Source organism: Empidonax traillii, unplaced genomic scaffold (assembly GCF_003031625.1).
Source record: "Empidonax traillii isolate 1590-97213 ecotype Southwest subspecies unplaced genomic scaffold, ASM303162v1 scaffold958:size599741, whole genome shotgun sequence".
In the NCBI taxonomy this organism is placed as follows: Eukaryota; Metazoa; Chordata; class Aves; order Passeriformes; family Tyrannidae; genus Empidonax; species Empidonax traillii.
Genome location: NW_020956151.1, coordinates 125694 through 144930, shown reverse-complemented (window position 1 = coordinate 144930; position 19237 = coordinate 125694). Strand labels below are relative to the sequence as shown.

General features: G+C 53.0%; 2 protein-coding genes across 25 annotated transcripts in view; both read right to left on the bottom strand.

Annotated features, from left to right (window-relative positions):
- The window catches only part of LOC114067739 (bone morphogenetic protein 8B-like), an 11661-nt gene extending 5732 nt beyond the window's left edge, over positions 1-5929 (bottom strand). Inside the window, exon 1 of the mRNA XM_027903390.1 lies at positions 5521-5929. Within this exon, the coding sequence (XP_027759191.1) occupies positions 5521-5929 (409 nt within the window). The remainder of the gene's footprint in view (positions 1-5520) is intronic.
- Positions 5930-7621: 1692 nt separating this feature from the next.
- Positions 7622-19237, bottom strand: part of MACF1 (microtubule-actin crosslinking factor 1) — a 136736-nt gene continuing 125120 nt past the window's right edge. For 12 of the 24 annotated variants that reach the window (XM_027903360.1, XM_027903361.1, XM_027903367.1 and 9 more), the window contains 13 exons: positions 19042-19230; positions 18825-18942; positions 18149-18312; positions 17796-17807; positions 16901-17063; positions 16642-16796; positions 16311-16385; positions 15532-15549; positions 13586-13703; positions 11126-11337; positions 10429-10539; positions 8486-8609; positions 7622-8187 (listed from right to left, as the gene is read on the bottom strand). In XM_027903360.1, coding sequence (XP_027759161.1) covers positions 7931-8187; positions 8486-8609; positions 10429-10539; positions 11126-11337; positions 13586-13703; positions 15532-15549; positions 16311-16385; positions 16642-16796; positions 16901-17063; positions 17796-17807; positions 18149-18312; positions 18825-18942; positions 19042-19230 — 1716 coding nt within the window. In that variant the 3' untranslated portion in view covers positions 7622-7930. The remainder of the gene's footprint in view (positions 8188-8485; positions 8610-10428; positions 10540-11125; positions 11338-13585; positions 13704-15531; positions 15550-16310; positions 16386-16641; positions 16797-16900; positions 17064-17795; positions 17808-18148; positions 18313-18824; positions 18943-19041; positions 19231-19237) is intronic. The other 12 variants (XM_027903372.1, XM_027903363.1, XM_027903352.1 and 9 more) reach the window with 5 other exon arrangements.

Below are 19237 nucleotides of genomic sequence, written 5' to 3'. Positions count from 1 at the left end.
TCCTTCCAGTACGGCTTCGGAGAGAACATGTCCCGGTCCTGCTCCACTGTGGAGCAAAGGGCTCAGGGAAGGCTCTGCCAGACCCCACCCCGAGTCCCTCTGACCTTATTTGTCCCCACTTTGGGGACAAACCTGCTGGTTCTGACCCCTCACCCCCCTCCCCAGTCCCGAGCTCTTGGCTGCAAATTCTTATCTCTCCTCTCCTGAGAGTTTTAATCTTGATACAGCCTTCCCCTGCCCCATTTTTGCACCCCTCCAACTTCATTTTGCTGCAAATCCACCAGCCTCCAGGCCTTCTTCCTTTATTAGTAATTAAAACTAAAATTAAAAGAGCAAGTGTCTGTTGTGGGAGGAGCACAGAGAAGATGCCACTCATGCCATGGTTTAGGGGCTGCAGCCTTTTGTGCTGAAAACCACAAAAATTTGAGGTTTTGGGGTCAGCAGGACCATCCGGAGCAGGAACTGGGGTTTTGTTGCAGCAAAAAAATCTGCTGATTTGATTTTTGAAGTCCATAAAGGATAACCCAACGTCTTTCTTTGCAGTAATGCAGCCCCACACAGTTTCCCTAATACCTAATTATTTGCTTCAAATTGTTCTTTAAAAATATTCCAATCTGCTTCATCTCATAATTAAAGTATATGATTAAATATGATTCAATATGACTAAAGCTTCTCCTGCTTCAGGCACAAAAGCAACGTAACCCATCTGACCCGGTGCGTACTTTTAAAAGCAAACCAGCCAAAAAATAACTAAATAAAAATACATGTTTTAAATGCTTTTTTTTTAACCAATTCCAGTGGAGAAATATTCCAAGTTTAAGGAGTCATTGTTCCCGTTTACGTGGCGGGGGGAGCAGCACGACGCATCCCTCCGAACCTAACGCTGAGATTTTACTTATGTACCTACAGGTCTTTTTTTTTTTTTCTTTTTCTCCTTTTTTTTTTTTTTTTTTCAAATCCCACATTCCCTCCAGCTACTGGCCTCACCACAAGCTATGTTACAAAAAAAGCCCGGGGCCAGGCGGGCAGGGCGGATGCGGAGAGCGCTTCCTGCTCCGGCGGGGCGGCTGCCAGCTGTGGCAGGAGGATGCCGTGGGGAGCTGCATCCAGCCCTGGCACCCCTTGGCAGGGGGACACACACCAGCCCCCCAAACCCACTGAAACCCCTCGGGCTCTTCCCTCTTTTCCATTTCTCCCACCAACCCATCGCCGATGGTTTAACGCTCCTGGATCACTCGGCGGTGCTGTCGAAGCTGCCAGTGCCTCATGGATCTTACAGAATCCCTAAATCCCCCCAGAGGAATCAACCAAAGAAATCATCTCTATCTTTTTTTTTTTTCTTTTTTTTTCTTTTTTTGGCACTGATAAACCCTCAGTGGGATGTCCCATGGTCCGTCCAGGGGACCAGGGGGTGTCCCCTCGGGTATTTTCAGTCAGCTGGGTACTTGTGTCACCCCTCTGCCCTGAAATCATCGTGATCTTCACAGGTGACCACCTCCAGCAAAGCAATGCTGTGGATGGACCCTCACTCAGGGATTTTTTTGCAGAGCCAAGGAGGTCACAGAGAACCCACACCACAGAAAAAGCCCCCAGGGTGATTTTTGGCCCTGGAGAAGAGTGAAAACCTTTGCTAAAGCAGCAGTTTTTTATGAAAACTTCCCATCAGTGTCCTGGGGAGGTGTTGGAGGAGTCCAGGGATGAAGGCAGAGGAGGGGAGCTGGTGGGAGGGAAACCCAGAAACACCCGGGGAGTAAGAGAAATGCTATAGGGAATGCAAATAGATGAGCTCCTCGATGAATCCAATAAGATGGATTTAATAGCAATATATGTAGTGTTTGTGATGAGAGACTGGGAGGAACTCCTGAATTCTCTGCTCCCTCATGGAGAAGAAGAGGGAAAACCCTCGGAGAGGCAGGACCAAGGGAGAAGCATCCCCTCCTGTGCAGCCATCAGGACAGGATCAGATGCAAACAGCAGGTTGGAGGGGGTTTAATGTCACCGTGTTTCCTGCTACATTATAAACCCCTGGGAAATTACAACCCCCAAAGCACCCAGTGGGTGCCCAAGAAGAACAGTGGGTGCTAAAATGCTGCTGGGGGTGTTCTGGAGATGCCCCCCCCCCCCCCAGCTCTCTGGGAGCCTGATGGGAACCTGCTATTGATTCGAGGCGGGCTGGCTCAGCCACACCACCAACCCTCAATTATCTGTGGGCGGATTATCCGGATTGCGGATGAGACACACTAAAAAAGCCCAACCCAAGCGCTTTGCTCTCCTTGCCCCCTCCTTTGGCATTCTCTGTCTCATCCCAAGGAGCTGCCGTGTCTTTCCCCAAAGCTGAACGTCACCACAAAGCCGAACATGGGCTCCCACCACCCCCAAAAAACGCTATAAAAATGACTTACAAACAGCCCTTGGGCCATTCCTCTGGGAGGGGATGCCCAGCTCCACCGAGGCTGAGCCTCACCATGTCTCCCAGCTCCTGATCTCTTCCCGGATCCCACCCTTCCTCCTGTTCCCCAGGTTATTCTTAGCTGCACGTTTTCATTGTAAACTTTCCCTGTTTCTATAAACTGCGCATCAGTCGTAATTACTGGTCCTGGCTGCTCCCGATGGTCCCCATGATCATTTCAGACACCAAATTAAAAGGAAATGCCAGGATATTCAACCACATCAAGTGCTCAGGATCCCAAAATAGGTTTAAACGAGATGCAGGGAAGATGTTGTCCTTCGCTTACGAGCAGGAAAAAATAAGCTCCGAAGGTTTTCTGAAGTGGGGAGAGATTTAGGGTGAATCCAGGCTCCCAGTTTGCCTCAGGAGTGCTTCCTCCATCCTCCTGGGATGAGCACTGGGAGCTGCAGGACGTGGGGCTCAGAACTGGAAGCTCCCAGTCCGGCTGCTTGTGGTTGGGAGAGATCTTTGGCCACTGTGCATCCCCCCTGCTCCCTGAGCCCCACACTCAGCCAGCTGGGAGCACTGTGCCACGGGTGGATCCCAGGGATTTTATTTGCGAAGCTTTTCCCATTAAAACACACATGGAGGGTGTGTACAGAGCACTGACACCTTGGCACGGGCTGCCAGAAAACGCTGCCCCGCGTCCCTCGGATGGATGCCCAGAGGAGGAGGAGGCTCAAATGGCAGCAAAATGAAGCCAGGAGTGGGAAAATCCCGACCCAGCTGCTGACAGCAGCTGGATTTCAGTGGTAATGGTGTGGGGGCGAGGGTAAGCGGCCAGCAGCGGGTGATGAGCTTCCAGTGTGGAGAGTGGAGCAGCACCTCAACTCCCAAAATTCAATTAAAGAGGCTGCTGTGAGCTCCCACCCCACGCTAATGGCTCCTTGCAGTGCCTGGGGTGCTGCAACTATTTCTGCCAAGGTGTCCTGCCTTCCTCCCCGGTGCTCCCTGGGTTTGCCAGGAAGATGCCCCGCTGTGGGCAGAGCTTCATCCGAAACAGCCATGGGGGAGTCCGGCCCCAGAGAGTCACAGAATGCTTTGGGTTGGAAGGAACCTTAAAGATCATCTTGTTCCATCCTCTGCCACAGGCAGGGACGCCTTTCCCTAAGCCAAGAGCCATGGATGCCAGGAGGGAAAGGGAAGACGTGTGTGTTGTGGTGCCACAGGGGGCTCGGGCACGCTGAGAGCCTGTTACCAACCGCTCTTCTCCACGATTATACCCTGCCCATATCCATGACTCAGGGCTGAGGAGAAATCCCAAAGCCCATCCTTATCCCAGGCTTAAAAATACTGACAACCCACCTGACTCCTTGAGGAAGTGCTCAGAAATAGCACAGGTCAGGCTTCATCCCCGCACCGAGAGGAGCAAACGGGATGGGATGGGATGGGATGGGATGGGATGGGATGGGATGGGATGGGACGGGCGGATCCACCATCACCAAACCCAACCAAAGGTACCCAACCCAGTAGCCACCATCCCCCTGGCCCAGCAGGCAGGGCACTCTGCCCACCCCAGCCCGGGGTGTGTTTGTCATTTCCCCTTCCCAGGGAAAAGGTGTGCCGTTGGGAGCCGCGCTCCGGCCCCGCTCACACAGCGCTACGCGGGGCGGCTGCGAGCCAAGAGGTCCGAGTGCCCAATGGAGCACCAGCTTATTCCATTTGCATGTCCCATCAGGATAATTGTGCAGCGAATTACGCATGCAAATGAGAGCTAGCCTTCTCCCACAAAAACTTCTTTAATTAACATGAAGGGGCTGACGAAGCCGCAGAAATCAAAGCCATTCAAATTGAAGGCTGGAACCGTGTTCCCCAACTCTCCTGGCTGCTCCAAGAGCACTGGGAAGGGGAAGAAGTGTCCCCCCACCCCATATCAGGAACTCTATGCCACCACCAACACCTCCTGGGCATCTTCCCAGCCCTCTGAACATCCCACCCTGGTTGCCGTCAAACCTAACCATTTTAAAGCCTGTTTTGTATAAAGTGCTGAGGGGAGCTGGAATTTGGTGGTCCAGTGTCTGCCTACCTCACTCTCAGCTTTCCCAGGATGCTGAGCTCCCACAGTTTCCCCAGGGGCCCTACATGGGAGCTGAGTGCTGAGCGCCTGCACCTGTGGGGACCCCAATCACTGCCCAACCAGCATCTGTCCCACAGAGCATCCTTACACAGAGGATGTAGGAATGGATGGAGAGGATTTTGGAGACAAAATCCACCGCCTTTCCTCATCCAAACCTCCTCCCTGCCTCGGGTCTCCAGGGAACGATTCTCCCCATCAGAGTAGTGATTGTATGGAACTCTGAGCTGGCCCCGGCAGGGACATCCCAAGCTCTACATCCAAATGCCTAATCTGTTCATCCTGAAAGGGTTCAGGATAACCCAGTACCTGCTCTCAGAGGGGACCCACTGTGTCCCGAGTCCTCGTGGCCCTGCTGATGCTGGAAACAGCTCTGCTGCTGCCCAAGCAGTTCACCCTGCTGCTGGCCTGAGAGCTGCCGTCCTGCCTCACTCCCCAGCCATCTCACGTGCCCAGTGAAATGGGGAGCACAGGGTGGACAAGCCCACCCTCGCTGCAGGACCTTCCCCTTCTCCATCTCCCCTTTTTTAAGCGGAGACGAGAATTACGTCTTCCAGAGCTCACAGCCACCGTGTCCCTCCCAGCCACTCTCCACCGTTATTGAGCTTAACTTTGGTGGGGGGGAAAAAGAGGCTTTTCTCAACAAGGGTGCCCTGAGAAACCACTCCAGAACCGAGAGATGCTCGGAGCTGCCGGTACCACAGTTACAGGCAGGGAGTTTGGGTCGCGCTCAGCTCAGCCCTTTGCTCCCCCGTGCCCCCCTCGGTACCTCCCCAGCTCTGCGCTGTCCCGGTCCTGCCCGTGCGCCCTGCTCTGCTCCGGTCCCCCGTGCCCAAAGCCGCCCCGATCCTGCCCGCACGTCCTGGTACCTCCTGTCCTCCCGGTGCTGCCAAAGCCACACGTCCCGGTCCTCCCGGTGCCCCCGTGTTCCTCCCTCTCCCGCAAATTCTGCATCCCGCACGTCCCGGTGCTCCCGGTGCCCCGGCACGACTCTCACCCATGTTGACGAGGCTGACCACGGTGTCGGCGTGGCTGACGACGCTGCCGGGCGGGGGGCTCTGGGTGCTGAGCCCGGTGAGCACCGGCCGCGACACGGCCGCTTCCTCGCCGTCCTCCTCCTCCTCCTCCTCGCCGGCCACGGCGTGGTACAGGTCGAGCATGAAGAGCGGCGCGGCGGCGGCGGGGGCGCGGGCCGGGGCGCGGGGCCGGGGCCGGCCGGGCAGCCCCAGCACGGCCAGGATCTCCCGCTGCACGTCCCGCCGCTCGCCGCCGCTCAGCCGCCGCTGCGGGACCCCGGCGGAGTGGAGCCGGCGGCGGAGGACGCTGCCGCTGCCCAGCTGGCACAGCACGGCCGCCACCCACAGCAGAGCCACGGCCCCCCCGCCCGCCCCGCGCCCCGGCCCCATGGCACCGCCGGGACCCCCCGCCCGCCCGGTGCGGTGCGGTGCGGTGCGGTGCGGGCACCGGCACGGCCCCGGCTCCGGCCCCGGCCCGCCCCGGCGGGGCGAGGGAAAGGGATGGTCCCTCCGGCGGCACCGCCCCGGCCCCGGCTGCGGGAAGTCCCGGCCCTCCCCGGGTATGGGGAACCCGTGGGCAGCCCCCCCACTAAGGGGGCTCAGCTTCGTGGCCACCCAAAACCGCGGACACCAAAATCCATGGGAACCCATCCTCAGGGATGCCTATACCTCGTGGGCACCCAAATCCATTGGAACCCATCCCGAGGGATGACTATCCCCCTGGGCACCCAAAACCACGGGCACCCACCCTCATTGACACCCAAACCCACGGACACCCAACCCTAGCGATGCTCACCCCATGGGCACCCACTTCCAGGGATGCTCACCCTCATAAATCACCAAACCCAAGGGCACCCACCCTTGCTGACACCCAAATTCACCGGCTAACCGGTTCCAGCTCTCCATCCTCACAAAGCTAACACCGGGGAATAAAGTAGGAGGCAAGATTGTTTATTACCGCAAGCAAGTTTAATACAAAAATGTGTCTGGTTTTTAAACAATTCATTGGTAGAGCTTCAGTTTTGCCTCAATTTTTAAACCAAATTGAGAGAATCACACAGCAACACGGTCAGGGCCGGAGGGGAACAATATTTAATAAATACAGGAGCTGTGGAGAGCCCTGGCCCCCGGCCCGTCTCCTGGTCACTTGGTCAGTTTGATTTTATTACAAAGAAAAAGTAGCGTACAAAAGCGAGACAGGACTTGCAGCGAGTGTGCTGGTGAGACTCATTTCAAGGACAAGCAACTGTGCGTGTAAGTCCAGATTTCTCCTAGGAGCAGAGTTCACATCAACCTCAGCCTGGTTGGAAGTGGAATGACCAGTTAAATAATAAATAGGAAACAAAGAGATGCAGATAAATAGCGATTGTGTAAGGAACGCCTCGCGTCGGGCTCTTTTAAGCCATCAATCCAGAAGAATCCTTGAATTTGGAGACCCACCACCGCTAAGAAGGGGGGTGTATCCGAGTGATCCAGACCTGCAATCGTACCCGCGTGCTCTCCTCCAGCCGGCTTCGGCGTGAACCCCCTCCTCAGACCCTTCCCCCAACCCCTCCCCATCAGTTTGTTCTTTAAAAACAAAGCTGTCGGGACAGTATTTTCAGGACAGAATTGTCACGACCTTAGCTTGTAGTGTGTGCAAATTTTATTAAGTCAAACTCCGCTTTCTTCAGGTAAAACCACATAGCTTAAAAAAAATGGAAACATAAGCCCCAAGTCCCCTCACCTCACGTCTCTCTGGTTGAGGTATCTGTGATTTACAAAAAGAGAGTTCCTTGAACACTGCAGGATTCAGGTCTTTGCTTTTTTAAATATAATTTACCTTGCTGAGACAGCAAGTTTATAAAGACATTTAGGAAACAATCCTAAAAGATAAAGCAGGTTCACACCCTGCACCGCGCAGAAATCCTATTTATATTTTAGTTTTTCTTTACACTTTCACATCTTGACCTTTTTTTTTTTTTTTTTTTTTTTTTTTTTTTTTTTTTTTTTTTTTTTTTTTTTTTTTTTTTTTTTTTTTTTTTTTTTTTTTTTTTTTTTTTTTTTTTTTATTTTTTTTTTTTTTTTTTTTTTTTAATTCTTTTTCTTTTTGTTTTTTTTTTGTTTGTTTTTCTTTCTCTTCCACGTTTCAGTTTTCCAGGCCCCTCTCTGAACAGGAGTCACCGAGAGGCAAATTTTATCTACATAAATATTCACATGAAAATAGTAACTTACAAAAAACGGAAAAAAAAAAACCAAAACCAAATAAGGCAGCTTCATAACACAACTTTCTTTTACACTTTTAACAATATAGTTTCTCCCATTTAGATAAATATACATCCAATGTACGGAGCAGGGTTAAAAACTGGACACAGGTTGGGTTTCTCCTCTCAGGAGGGTGTGGGTACAGTATTATCTTTTAGGGCCTGGAGTTTTCGGGGTGGCAGTGGTCGTTTTCTTGGACATGGTTGGGATTTTGGAGGGTTTGGCCATGCCCCGGCGGGAGCTGCCCTGCCCTCCGGCCACGCTGCTCTCCGAGGTGTCCGAGCACGCCGACTGCGTTTCCAGCAGGTCGAAGTCGGAGGCGTCGCTCCCCCTCCGGCTGCTGGCCCGGCTCCCCGTGCGGCTCCCGGCGCGGCTCGTGGGACGACTGGCTGTTTTTTTAGGATCTGCAAGGGGAGCCCAGTGAGCCGTGAGCAGGAGGGTTTGGGTTCCTCCCCATCCCCAAGACCAGCACCCAGAGAGGGGGCTCAGCATCAGAACTGATCCCTTCCCAAGCTTTTATGGAGCAGGGGCAGCTCCTTGGACTGCAGAACTGTGCCAGCATCTCCTCTCCCAGGCAGGGACGCAGCAGTGGGCATCGCCCTCCCACCTTGCCGCCCGCCACAAAATATCCCCTATTTTCCCCACCAATTTAAGCAGCAACAGCGTCGGGAGGGAGTTTTTCCATCTTTTCTCATGACTCACCTGCCCGACTGGTTTTGGCACCTGTAGAGACTGGTGAGGAGCTGTTACTGGTGTCCCCAGCCAGGGAGGTTCGGCTGGAGTGGAAGGTGGGTCGCTTCAGTTTGCTGCCCGCCGCGGGGGTCACCTTGGGAGGAAGCACACACAGGGTATCCTTTAGCTGTCACCTGCACCAGCCCTGATGGGCCAAGATCACATCCAAGGTCAGATCCTCGGCAAAAACATTTTGGCATTTAAGGAACACCCATCTTAATGGTCAAGGAGGACACAAGCTGCCGTTTCAGCAGTGGTTGACTAGAAAGGAAAAAGCCCAGATCCTGAAAATTTGGGGGGTGATGGCAGTTTGTGCTCTGCAGGCTGATGAACAGGTAAAAGAAAAAAAAAATCAAAGCAAAGCTGTTATCCATCTGGAGGAGGTAGCATCAGCTGGGCTCAAAAACTCCACAAAGGAAAGGTGAAATATTGCAAAAATAGGGATTTTAGCATCTAGGCAGCTCAGGAACATTTTGGAAGGTCAAGTACAACATGAGATCTGGAGAACTGCATCTCCTTGTAGGAGCATCAGCACAGCCTGACTGGGAGAGAGGTAGAGGGACACCCAGTTGGTGTCCACGCTCCCAGCACCAAAGGGCAGCCAAATTGGAGGAGTGATGAACAGAGACACAAAACACACCAAATCAGCTCTGGCCACATCCTGAAACGGCGCTTTTCCCGACCCTTAAGATGTTGCAAGTGCAGCTGATGTGGGGTGAAGCAGCACAACAGGCAGCGCTGCTCCCGCCGCTGCGGGAGGAAGCGGAAGGGAAGGTGCCAGCAGGGTGAGGGCACCTGGATCCAGCTGGAAAAGGCAGTTCCAGTTTCCATTCACCACCCAAAGCTCTGAGTTTGGGGCAGTGCTGCAGGAAAGCGACTGCCTGTGGGGTGTCCCCCATCCCTGGGGGCTTTGGGGAGCACAGGGATGGCTCCAGCTCCTCTGCATCCCTGGAGAGATGGACACAGATAACAGAGGGCATTTCCCAAGGAACTTTAAAGCAACAGCTGGAGGGGTTTCTCTCCATCCCCTGTGATTTTTGGGAAACTCAGAAATGTTGGAATGTGATGAAACTGGAGCTGCAGAGGGGAGAGGGGCAGTTGAGGGAATTAAAATCCATTAACACGCGATTGCCGAGGTACCACTGTCATCATCAGAGATTTCGATTCTCATCCTTGGTCCTATTTTATAATAAGCAGCAAGCATAAATTTAGGGCAATTGGGAAAGCGCTCCCGACCTTCTGATGAATTAAATTAATCCTTTTTCCACATGGAAGCACCGCTGAGCAAGACACAGTTACCTCACCAGCGCAGCGAAACCACCGAGATCTACCCCGTGCCTCTCATCACCCATTCACAGTGGGCAGGAAAAGTCCACGAGGAGGCTGAAAACTTTGGGGAAATCAAAATCTCAGGCCAAATTCATCCTCCTGGGAGCATCAAGGCGGTGACAGGGCCGGACACACCCGACGTGCTTCGACATGGTGATAAAACACAAGCGCTCCATAAAACTGAGGCGGTGTGGTTACAGTGCATGCGCTGTAGCTGATTTTCAAGTCTCAACTCGGCTGCTTGGATTTGAATTTTGGGAAGCCAAACACGGCCCCTTTCCAATGCAAAAGCTATTAAAGCTTTTTTTTTTTTTTTAAAGCACAGAGAGAATTAACACCGCTGTCACGGTCTGGAGGCAGTTAAAGGCGGATTCAAAGCGCTGTGCTTAATTCTGAAGTCGATGTTTTATTTAATCCCGAGTTGGAAACCCATGAAAAACGCCAACAGCCGGAGCGTTAGCGGTGCTACAAGCGCTGCTCTACCACGAGGAAAGCGTTAAAACAGGCAGGGGAGTGGGATGACTCCGTGCCAGAGGCACTTTGGGCTGTCAGCAGGTCCTCGGGGCTGCCAGACCATACTCTACCTCGGCGCTCGGGAGCTGGAAGTCGGAATAATCGAATCCCCTCAGGGGGGTGCCCGCTTTACTGTTTATCAACCAGGGTTTGTCATAACATCGAGAGAAGTGATGTGGAGTCTGTGAAATGGAAAATCCAAGGAAGGGGAGGGAGAGGTGGAATGAGTGGTGTAAAAAAAAAAAAAAAATAAAAAAAAGAAATAAAAAAAGAGAAATGGAAAAGTATCTGGAACGGGGGGAAACAGCACTAAAATGGAACAAGAACCAAATGGGAAATACATAAATTAAAATAAAGGGAAAAACCCCGAAAGGTGATGAAATAAACCATGCATGGGTGAGTGATGTGGTGGGGAGGGAGGGATGATGGTTGATGGATTCTTCCTGACACTGCAGCTCTGCCATGAGGAACAGGAGCCTTCGGCTGCACAGCGAGCGCCAGGAACCCTCCTGTGGAGCCACAGGTGTCCAGTTTGGGCTGGAAACCTGTCCTGCACCATCCCACCCCTCCAATCCCACATGGACAGCGGGGTTCCTCCTGCAGACACTGTGAACACTTCACAGACACCACAGTACCATCAAGCCCCCAAGCCCCAACCTTCCTCCTCCTCCATACACCTCCTGCAGCTCCTCATCTCGCTGGGAGGGGTTTTGGAGACTGCTGGTTTCTAAAGGAAAGGGAAGGGGAGGCTCTACACGTGACCCCCACCTTGGCTCCGCTGGCTGGAGTGGCGGGGGAGGATGGCATGGAGGCGCAGCTGTGGTTGCTCTGGCTGGCGCTGGAACTGGATCGTGTTGGGGAGGCTGCTCGGGAGGATGGTTTGGATCTTCGGCCTCGTGACCGGAACGGGGTCATTCCCTGGGAGGCTCCTTCCGGCAGGATGAATTTCTCCCGGAGCTCAAGGTTGGTCCGTCCTCGTGCTGGAAGGGGACAGAAGGAGAGGAGAGCTGAGGTTTGGAGGAACCCAGAGCTGTTAGCAGGGCTCAGGAGTCTCCAGGGCTGGGAGCAGCGTCCTTGCACGTCACCCCAAGCCCATCTCCGAGAGCGGGCGGATGGCAGCGACACCATCCCGGCTCTCTTGCTCTGCCTCAACCTCCTCCTGCCATGGATCAGCTCTTTGAGAAACTGGACCATTAAAAGCTGTCTTAGGGTCATGGATTCATACTGGATGCTCTATTGTTCTCTTGTGGAAAAGCATTTAAACTCACCATGTCACAGCAGCGGCCAGTGTCATCTGTAACGTGACTTAAAAACAGTGAAAGCAGTTTTGAAGGGCTGAGATTCTTGAGATGCTGAGAGAGGTTCTGCTCTCTCGCAGCTCTGGGTGGCTCTCCCCGCATTTTTGGGGAGAGATGAGAGAAAAGCGACCACCGGCCACTAAATGCCAACTCTTAAAATTTCATCTGAACACCTCAAAGAGCTGGAGGGTCTCCCTTCCACAAGCAAGGGGCAACCAAGCAGGGAGAAGGTCTGTGGGCTTCAGCTCCCGGGCCAGCTGACGCGTGCCAAGGTGTTTCATGCTCACGGTGTTCAAACAGAGAGCGAGGGCATGCACTGATCCTTACGGGACACAGCGGGAATTCTAGAGCCGTTGGATTACGGACCAGAAAGCCAAGAAAGCAACTGCAGGAGGGAAGCGCCATGCTGAGACAACCAAGGGACAGAAACAACCTCGATGTCAGCGCTGCAAAGCATCTGCTGCAAAGCATGAGCGAGGGACGCCGGAGGAGCAGGAAAACCCTGAAGGTTCCCCGAGGCACACGCTGTAAATCATGCTGCTTTCAGCAACAGCCGTCGCACAGCCGGGGCACGGAATGCAGCAGCTTGAAGAAGACACATCCGAAGCAATTAACATCTCAGAGACCCTCAGCGAGACAGGGGCAGATGGAGCACAGGCCTAAGCTCTCCAAAACACGCGGCTCCACGCGCTCCATTCCTGGCCAGCCCCCTGGCTAATCCTTCTCTGTCCCCTGGTCGTGGTTCTCGGCATCGTGTCCAGACTGGACAGCCCTGACCACCTTCAAAACCTCCACAGGTTTTGGAAAGGAGGTGACCCCAGTTCTCCATGCCCATGGTATGTGACTGGTCTGCTTTACCCCAGCTGTCCTTTCCAAAGGTGTCCCATCAAACCAGCTCCAACAAACACCTCTCATCCCTAAAAACCCAAGACTGAGGTGGTTCTTCCCTTCTAATCTGCTGCTGTCTCTTCCTTAAGCTCAGGTAATCCAGGAGCTTCTTACACTTTAATTTTCCTGCATTAATGCTGAACCGAAACATCTTTTTTTCTTCACCTGGGATACAACCTGTGCAAAGTGATGGTTCACATACAGCAGGACACAGTGCTCAAAATCCAACCCCCAAAACCAACCCCTGAACAGCTCCATGGACAATGTCATCTTAAATGCAGCCCCTTTTACAATCCAAATCAGGCTTGTGGCAATTCAAAAAAAGAAGAAGGGCCATGTTTTCACCCTCAAGGGAAAAAATGGGGGAAGAAAGTTCATTTCAGCATCATCAGAACAGATATTTAAGGTGCATGATCCTGCACAGCTCAGGGTTTCCAAATTAGTTCCTTCTGCCACTGCTTTAAACCCAACAAATGAACTGAGAAAATCTGTATTAGAAATACATCAGAGAGAAGTTCAAAGTCACAGGAGAAATGTCTCCTTAGGATGAGCCTGGATTATCAGTGCCCTGCAGCCACAGCCTGGCCTGGTGCAGCGGTACTACAGGTTCACAGATCCTGGGCTGGAGCATCTACCCAGCATGTCTCAGACAGGAATTTTACCATCTCCTGGCTTTGGAATCTTTCAGGTTACCTTTCCAAAGCTTACTCCATCACCCACAGAGTGCACCAAACACCTCTGAGGGAAGCCGAGACCCCCAGCACGGCACTGCAGCTCCACTCACTGGGGCCTTGGAACCAAGGAACAACACAACCCTTCCCTCTTCTCCCCCCACAACACCTGGCTAAACGCTGCAAGACCTGCTGCAGTTATCACCAGATCCTGCCATTTGAAGTTCTTGGTTTGCTTTGGATCTGCTTTCTCCAGCTCCTCCGGATAACCCAGACCCCACTCTGGTCACTCAGCCACAGCAGACAAGTTCCCAAGCTCCCCTCAGTGGGTGAGAAGACACCGGTTGTATTAACCCAAGGGACTGCCTTACCTCTGCACGGATCATTCTTCACTAGAAATTCATCCAGGGCCATCCATCCCCCTCCGACACGAACCATGACCGTGCTCCGCAGGATACGGACCAGCCGCAGCTGCTGGGAATCGCCGAACTGCAGGGCCAAGGAACAGGTCAGAGGGAGGGGGGACAACAAGGGACACCCGGCTCCTTGCCACAACGGGCTGCACCAAAGGCTTTTAGCCACCTGTTTAATACTTTTAAGGCTTCTCCAGACAGGTTCTTCTGGAGTAAAAGTGCAGGGCAGTACCAACCGACAGGACTTTTCCTGCTGCCTGGTTTTAAGATGATGCAGCCACCCAAATTCCTCTAATTTTAAAGCTGGAAAGCGAATTTTTGAGGGCAGCAAATGAAATTTTAGAATTTGGGGTTTGGATGGGTTTTCTCAGCCAGAGCTGTAGTTTTGTTTTTTTTTTTTTTTCCCTTTTATTGTGAAGGAAATAGAGGTCGGCAATGCCATGACCCCCCCTGGTGCAGCCCACCTGGAAAAGAGCCGGCTGATTCAGCTGCGTCACCGCTGAGCAAAACACCTCTAATCATCATCAAGTCTGAAATCCAGGGATTTCCCTGAGCCTCAGACTTGACCCCACCAGCCCCGAAGCCCCCGCCACAGCAATCGCCCAGTGAGGATGTTTCGGTGAGCGCAGAGTGATGGGAATCCAGGCAGGAATGTTGATTAGTGATTGCGATGTTCATTAGTGATCTGAAACACCTGCGACATCAAACAAGTGCACCCTGAATCTGAAGCATGGGTCAGCTTTAGTGGTCTCCCTAAACCTCCTGGAAAGCCAAGCTCAGGCTCCTGGATGTCTGCTGGGGGAGGGACACTGAGAGCCTGGCTTGGATGTGGCAGGTCTGCTGGGAGGAGAAGACAGGAGGGACCAGCCTTTGGAAGCAAGACCCTCTTCAGAATGATTAAAAAAAAGAAAAGGGAAAAAACCCAAACAGGAACACTTTTTGTGGGTGGCTACACAAAAACTTTGTCTGAGTGTGGTGGTTAAAGAGCTGCCACGGTGCCCGTGGGCAGGGGAGCTCCTTCCCTCTCTCCAGGCTCTACGTGAGGTGTCCTTCAACAGCCAAACCCAGGGATGAGTCAATTCTCATTTCTGCTGCCACATTTACATTATTTCTCAGCTCTTGTTGAAAATGTTTCTATAATCACCGCCTAAATTAAAGCCAGAGTTCTCAGAGAGTCATCCACTTTCAACATCCCAGTTTGTTTCAGTCTGGGCATCTTTTTGGGTGGGCACCATCATTCCACATGAAAAACAGGCTTTTTTTATTTGGGCAGGGGGGACATCAGAATGGCTCTGCCCCCCCAAAGCAGCCAGCACTCAGAGGGTCTGCACTGCTCATCCTGACGATATTGGGATACATGCAGGTTTTGGGAGCCTTGCTCCAGTGAGGAGTTACTCAGTGGGTGTAGCAGGAATGAGGGTTTAGTTACTGTTACCTACGGGATTAAAGGGGTGGACTCAGCGCTCTCATTCCATGGTGATTGCGATCCAAACCCACCCAGAGCCTGGTACAGCCCCCGTGCAGGTACTCCTACCCCTGGGATGCCCCACAGGAGCACAGATCCATCTGTATCCCAGTGCTCCCACTACAGGGTGCCGTGATTCGCCACTGGTTACCATAAACATCCATAATCTATCCGAGGAAGGAGCCCAGAGAGAAAAATATCTCCATTTTTGTCAAATCCTGCTTTTTCCATTGATTTTTTCCTTTTCTTTCTGCCCAATGCCATCTTTTTTTTTTTCTTTTTTTGGGTGGCACTCCTCTGTACCAGGCTCTGCTCAGCAGCGCTCCCAGATCATGTCCTCCCGCAGCACCACAGGACAGAGCAGCATCACTGACACACAACTACGCTGGGTTAAAAAATTCCAGAGGTGAGAGAGACAGCAACACAAGGCAGACTGTACCTGATTGCCGAGGAAGAACTATGGAGGGAGAGGAGTTGTGGGGAGAGGGAATGGGGAGTGGGGAGGAAGAGTCCAGAGGAAGAGGAGGGGAAAGAAAAACAAAGAAAAACATTTATGGGATTAACAGTGCAATAATCACGAAAACTGTTAACTGCAGGAGTTAGAAATCTGGGGGGGGGGGGGGGGGGAATTGGGCTATTTAGGGGTAGGGAGAGGCTCTGGGAGGCTGGGGCTGGTGCAGCCAGAGGGGGAATGCTGTGGATCAGCGACTCCCGGCCGGAGCATCAGCCCTGAAACCAGTGGGCAGGGAAGTGGGAGCTCTGCCACCGCCTCGTTTCACCACTTCACCTCGGCGAAGGGTTTGAAACATAAACAGCAGCTCGTTACAAAGAGATCCTGTAAGGAAATTATTCTCCCTTCTTCGGGAGCGAGCTAAGAAAAACACAGGCGTAAGGTACACTCATCCACCAGGAAAACTTCAAGGGCGGCTCCGGCGCAGTGAATGCGGCGTTTCACGGGGCCCCCGGGCCGGCTGCCCCAGAACAGGGACACTTTTATGTTCTCCCAGTTCAGGGAACGCCCTGGGGCCAAGGATGGAGCTGGGAAAACACGGCCCAGCCTCCTCCTCCGCCGGGAGCCGCCGTGCCAGGGCACGAGGTCTCAGTCTCCCACCCTGGATCCTCCCACACCAAGCTGGGCACCCCCTCAGTGATCCCCCCTCCCCAGGAGGAGCAGGATTTGTGCCTCTGGGACACAATTTGCTCCTCCCTCTGCCTTACCCGGTATTTGTTCTCGCCGATCTGCTCCACTTGGAATCTCTTGGCACACTTGCACTGGGCCACTTGCCTGGTGACCTGCCATCACCAACAAGACAGGTAAGGAACCAGGATTTTGGGAGCCTATCCCAGTACAAGTCACTTCTTGGATAAAACACAGCCCTACGCGGCCTTTCCTTCAAAAACATGGTAGGTACCGTCAATTCCGACCACTTATTTTGGCTCGGCACCACCACAACCCCGTTTTTTACCTGCTTTTTGTCTCCCCCACTGCCAACCCGCAGCCTGAACCACCCCAACAACCCTGAGCGCCCCTTTTTTTCCGTCCCTTTACCTCATCCTCGATCTTGTCAGCATCAGTGGTGGGGCGATAGGCGTCCTTGTTGGGATGGAGAGCAGCCACAAACTCGTAGTAGTCGATGTAGCCGTCGCCGTCGCGGTCAAAGATGTCGGCCACCGCCGTCATCTCCAGCTTCGTGGTGGGGAATTCTGGAAGGAGAAAGGAATGAAGATGCAGGGACCTCATTCATGGGAGGCAGGGGAGTGGGGGGGCACCAGGATGGCTGTTTTCCAAGCTCGTTCCGCGGGCTTACTGGAAGCCAGGATGCCGTCGATGAACTCCTGCCGGGTGATCTTCCCGTCCTGGTCCTTGTCGATGCGCCGGAAGAAGTCCATGACGCGGGATTTCTTGTGGTTCATCCAGCGCATGTACTTCTTCCGCCAGACGTCGAAGTCGAAGTTCGCAAACTCCTTCAACTGGAAGGCAAACCGGGGAGAATCAGCGGGAGAAACCCCAGCGGAGCAGCGCCACACCCCAAAACCCCAAAACACTGCCCTCCCCGGGGAGGTTGGTCTGGATCTATCCAGACCACCCCAACCAACGAGGGGGTTGCCCCAAAGTGACTCTCCAGAACAGGACACACAGCGGAGCCGACAGCCAGCACGTGGACTCTGCGCATCACGGGACCACCGGCACGGGATGCGGCGTCCCCCGCGCCCATACACAGGCAGGAGATCAGCTACTTGCACACAGACACACACACACACCCACACCCACCCCGTCTGCTCGGGTTTTTGGGCGTGTTTCCTCACTCTGTGGGCTCACCAGGGAGGAATTCTTACCACCAGCGTGATTTTGGGCGTGAATCTCCCCTCTCCCTTTCCCTCCGAGCAGCCAAGAAGGGATTTCTTGCTCGTCTTCCAGCTGGGGCACAACTCAGCTCTACAAACCCTGCCCCAGCCTCAGCCCCCTCCAATTTAAACTAACACCCTCCTTATCCCCCAAAAGGACCCCCCCACTACAACCACACCAGCTCAAGCAGCTCACACCAAGGTAACACAACAATTTTTAGTAGGTTTTTTTGTTTTGTTTTTTTTTCTCTCTCTAAACATTCTTGGGGTTAAAAGCAACGAAGAAAAAACATGAATACGTATAAACTGAACTGACCTACAGCAAAAGCAACAGAAAACAAAAAAAAAACCACTCACTTCTGGGCATAGCTGCTTTGTTAAGCGTAAATAAAAACAAAAATGACATTAGATGTTTGGAAAAGATAGAGACAGTAATTGTTAAACTAATTACTAGGAGGAAAGCATGGCCTGGCTGTCATTAACTCTACAGATACCAACTACAGGGGTACAAAGCTGGTTAATATGAAGTTAATTAACTAATTACCAAAGGGGTTTTAGCCTTAACATTTTAAGAATATTTGGTTTTTGGAAAGGCAGCAGGAACCGTCTGCAAGAGCTGGGGGTAGCACTAATTTAAAATGCTTTTTTTGCACGTTTTTGGTGATGAACTCCTAGTTCCCCTCCTTCCCAGAGCAGCCAGGGGCTGTTACCTCCTCCAGTCTGTCCAGGGCATCGTTGAGCTTCCTCTGCCGCTCCAGGGCCAGCAGCCAGACCTGCTGCCAGCGTGCCGAGAGCTGGTTTATCCGGGGGTTCTTTGTTTCCGACTGGGAGATAATGGGCATGCTGGGGGGGGCGGCCTGACCCAGGGATTTTCCTGGAAAAAAGGGAGAAAAATTTAATTGTTTGAGGTGGTGTTGACGGGTACAAGCAAGTCTGAGCTGCCCAGGGGAGTGCAGCAATGAAATCTGTTTCATTTTTCGGAAGAGGAAGCCTCCCACGGCCTTGCTGGCTGCTCTCCCAAGGGATGCAGCGTCCCCACGTAGGAGGACACGGTGACAGCTCCACACCCACGGGGCCCCTGGCTTTCAGGAACTCACACTGGACTCTGGCTTCAAGAAGCAACATAAAAAAAACCACCCCAAAACCTCATCCCAAAGCAATCAAGAAAGAAGAGCAGCTCCAGCCCAAGCACCCCCAGGAACAGCACACCCAGCACGGGCATTTTGGGAAGTGCCACCTGGATTTTTTCCCCTCCTGACAAGTCCCCACCGCCTTCCTGGTGGCTGTTAACGCAGGATGCCTTGCTAATTGATAATCAAAGCTAATTAGCTTCCTATGTATTTCATTTCCTGCCATGCCAGAACGTTTCACCCAAAGCAGACGTACTGTTGCTGCGGGACTTGTCGATGAAGGGCCCATGGGGAGGCTCAGTAGCTTTTCTCTTGTATGTCTTCGTCACCCGGTCCACGTCCGGCTGTTTCCGTGTCATCTCCTCCATAAAGGACTGTCCAAACACAGAAAGGACAAGAAAACCTTTGTAGTTTTGATCCCCCCCCCCTCTGCCCCTCTCCTGAGCGCCCACCGTGCTCAGCGCTGAGCTCACCTGGTGCTCGGAGATGAGGCCTTTGACCTGATCGATATTCTGTGGCATGGGCTCCTGGTCCCGCTGGATCAGGGTTGTCTCAGCCCACTGGATCCAAGCCAGGAGCTCTTCCAGCAGCTCCGCATTCGCCACCAGCTCGGAAAGCGCAGACTCCAGTCTCTGCTGGTGCTGCTTTGCCCACGTGAGAACCTGTTGG